The sequence below is a fragment of the Zingiber officinale genome, chromosome 10A (genome assembly GCF_018446385.1).
Source record: "Zingiber officinale cultivar Zhangliang chromosome 10A, Zo_v1.1, whole genome shotgun sequence".
Lineage (NCBI taxonomy): Eukaryota > Viridiplantae > Streptophyta > Magnoliopsida > Zingiberales > Zingiberaceae > Zingiber > Zingiber officinale.
The window spans coordinates 29,397,175-29,400,103 of NC_056004.1; the positions used below are offsets into that span (position 1 = coordinate 29,397,175).

General features: G+C 45.9%; 1 protein-coding gene across 1 annotated transcript; it reads right to left on the bottom strand.

Annotated features, from left to right (window-relative positions):
- Positions 1-1,357: 1,357 nt before the first annotated feature.
- On the bottom strand, positions 1,358-2,663 carry LOC122027631 (probable aquaporin TIP2-2). Its single transcript, XM_042586624.1, has 3 exons — positions 2,468-2,663; positions 2,136-2,383; positions 1,358-1,904 (listed from the first exon to the last, which is right to left on the bottom strand). The coding sequence occupies exons 1-3, from the start codon at positions 2,592-2,594 to the stop codon at positions 1,542-1,544; spliced, it is 738 nt and encodes a 245-aa protein (XP_042442558.1). The 5' UTR covers positions 2,595-2,663; the 3' UTR covers positions 1,358-1,541.
- Between the last annotated feature and the right edge of the window lie 266 nt (positions 2,664-2,929).

A 2,929-nucleotide genomic window follows, 5' to 3' on the forward strand; every position in this document is an offset into this window, starting at 1 on the left:
ATGACGTCCATGTTAGTAGATTCCAAACACCCGAATCACTTCTAGGAGCCTGGAGAGTGGGGAGTAATCCAAAGCCATTAGCGGATCAGTGCCAGAGATGATAGAGGTTGACGAGTCTAGTGCCCAGACCTCTTCTAGGTGCCCAGAAAATGTCACATCAACTAACGATGATATTAAAGATAAAGACAATAATAAAAGACCATAATAAAAAGAAAGTTGAAGCTCAAAGTTGAAACAACACACTTGTTTAATTTAACATGTTTTCAGTTCTCTAATTTGGTCTTGTATGTAATTATTGTAAGAGACTTCTCTGCTCCTTATTTATGTTCGAAGAAAGATATCTTAGTGGGGTTTTTCATTATCTTGTACTAGTAACCTCCTGATTGTAAACTAAGTAAAATCGTCATCTTTCTTTTTTATGTTTATGTTATTTTCCAATTAATGTGTGTGCGCCCTTGAAAGAGAAATAGATTATTTTTAATAGCAGGTACACTATTCATCCCTCCCATCTAGCGATCCAAACTACTTCCATTACACCAACATCACACTCTCTGGAAGGGGGTAAATTACGAGAGACATTTGCCCTAGTATAACGACCCTTTACATGGAGAGGTCATACACCCAGCGAAATATTTTGCATCTGTTAGGAATTAACCCGAGACTTATTAGAGCGACTACTCATGTAGGTACCAACTCTGTCAATTCGTGGGGGCCTTAATAATTGATTCATTAGAGCAAAAGGTGATATCGCTCACCCCAAGCGGTCCAGTATCATTAGCATCCAGCAAGATACAAACAAATAAATCATGGGGGACATTTTATCCTAGCGCAGTGGCCCTTTATACGAGGGAGGCCAGACATTCAATGAGACATTTTGCATTCGCTCGGAATTGACCCAAAGACTTATTGGAGTAAACACCTATTTAGGTACTAGCTGTGTCAACCTGTGGGGGCTCTAATTAGCCTGATTCATAAACACCCAAGACCTAATAATTGATTCATTAGAGTAAAAGATGATATCACTTACCTCATGCAGCTAAGTGTCGTCGGTCCCACGATAAAATACAGACAGATAAATCATGGATAATGAATGAAGGCATTTTACCTGACATAGTAATCGATATCTAATAAGATATTTTATATCTATTAGAAATTGATCCCAAACTTTTCAGAATAAACACTCTACCAACTGTACCAACGGGTCCTAATCGACCAATCTAACTCGATCGAACTATTTTACTGTCCCGGTTTTGATTTCCAATTTGACCGTCAATCCAAATCAACAGTGCAATAGAGAAAGGCATGAACTTAACCATCTTGGATTTCAGGAGGACTCCAGTAGACTACTCAAGAGGCATGAACTTAACGAAACTATTATTGAATTGAACCCTCACAGTAGTACAATACACATTGCCCACAAACAAAAGCAAACGCACTACACAGACCAACAAAGAACACCTCCCTAATTCAATTAACAACCTCCAAATCGATTCTTATTCACGGACCGGACCGAAACAGACCGTCTTAATCAGCGATTACTCTCACTGGGGAAGCGGCTGGTGGTCGGAGCAAAGGAAGGCGTAGGTGTAGACCAGCCCAGCGAGGCCACCGCCGATGAGCGGCCCGACCCAGTAGATCCAGAGGCCGGAGAAGTCACCGCTGGCCACGGCGGGGCCGAAGGAGCGGGCGGGGTTCATGGATCCGCCGGAAAAGGGGCCGGCGGCGAGGATGTTGGCGCCGACGATGAAGCCGATGGCGATGGGGGCGATGGTGCCGAGGGAGCCCTTCTTGGGGTCCGCCGCCGTCGCGTAGACCGTGTACACGAGCGCGAAGGTGATGATGATCTCCATCACCACGCCGGCGACGGCGCCCACTCCGGAGCCCAGTCCATGGGTCGGCGTGTCCTACAGAATATTAATTAAATGCATTATTAATTGCAATATTTGTTTCTGTCGCTGGTTTTTTTGCAAGACAAAATGAATGTTTGTTAATATAAATAAAAAAAGGTACTCCTTTTTTCTAAAAAATAGAAATTACAGTAAATGCTTATAAAAACATGATATTAAATACTTACTTTCCGTAAAAAAAAAATTTAAAAATATGGAGGATATTTTTGTCATCGGTCAAATGATTACCAGCCCCGTGACAAACTTGAGGAGGAATGATCCGACGACGGCCCCGAGCAACTGCGCCACCCAGTAGAAGATGCCGGTGAGCACAGTGATGTGGCCGCCGAGCGTCAGCCCGAACGTCACAGCCGGGTTCACGTGTCCGCCGGAGATGTTCGCGCCTATCGCCACCGCCACGAACAGCGCGAACCCGTGGGCCACCGCCACCGCCACCAGCCCCGCAGGATCCAGCGCCGCGTCGGACGTCAACTTATCTAAACCAAACCACACCCGTGCTTCAATCAAACCACCGAATCCAGTAGAAACAAAAAGAAATTCAATTCATGTTGAGTTCATACTGTAGGCGATGGCGGAGCCAACGCCGGCGAAGACGAAGAGGAGAGTGGAGACGAACTCGGCGAGGTAGGCCCTGAGCGTGCCGGCGCTGAAGGAGTCGTCGAAGCGGCCAAAGGCGACGCCGGCCATCGTCGATCGTTAATTTTATATGTCGACTCGAAATGAATTTAAAAAGAAAACTGACGAAGGTGGAAAATATACAAGCGCGCATAGATTATATATAAAGGCGGTCGCGTAGTAGTAGTAGTGGCTCGAGTTGGTGATGGCTGATCTGTCATGATGATCGAAGTATTCACGTGATCAAAATGAGTGGATGAGGCCGTGGCTTATCCAACGCCAGCATGCCAGCTGTCGTTGACACAGCACCCCGTGGAGTTGTCTGGAAGCTCATCAATGACTTAGGGGTCGGGCCCGCGTAACCGATCGACCAATGGTAGATCAGCGTGGTGGGCCAACGCTCTGTC

Bases quoted from the DNA above. Each gene is read 5' to 3' on its own strand.
- LOC122027631 (XM_042586624.1), bottom strand. From the start codon at position 2,594: ATGGCCGGCGTCGCCTTTGGCCGCTTCGACGACTCCTTCAGCGCCGGC. The intron at 2,384-2,467 runs GTATGAACTCAA...GGTTTGGTTTAG, and splicing joins TGGCTCCGCCATCGCCTACA to ATAAGTTGACGTCCGACGCG. The intron at 1,905-2,135 runs GTAATCATTTGA...AATATTCTGTAG, and splicing joins TCAAGTTTGTCACGGGGCTG to GACACGCCGACCCATGGACT.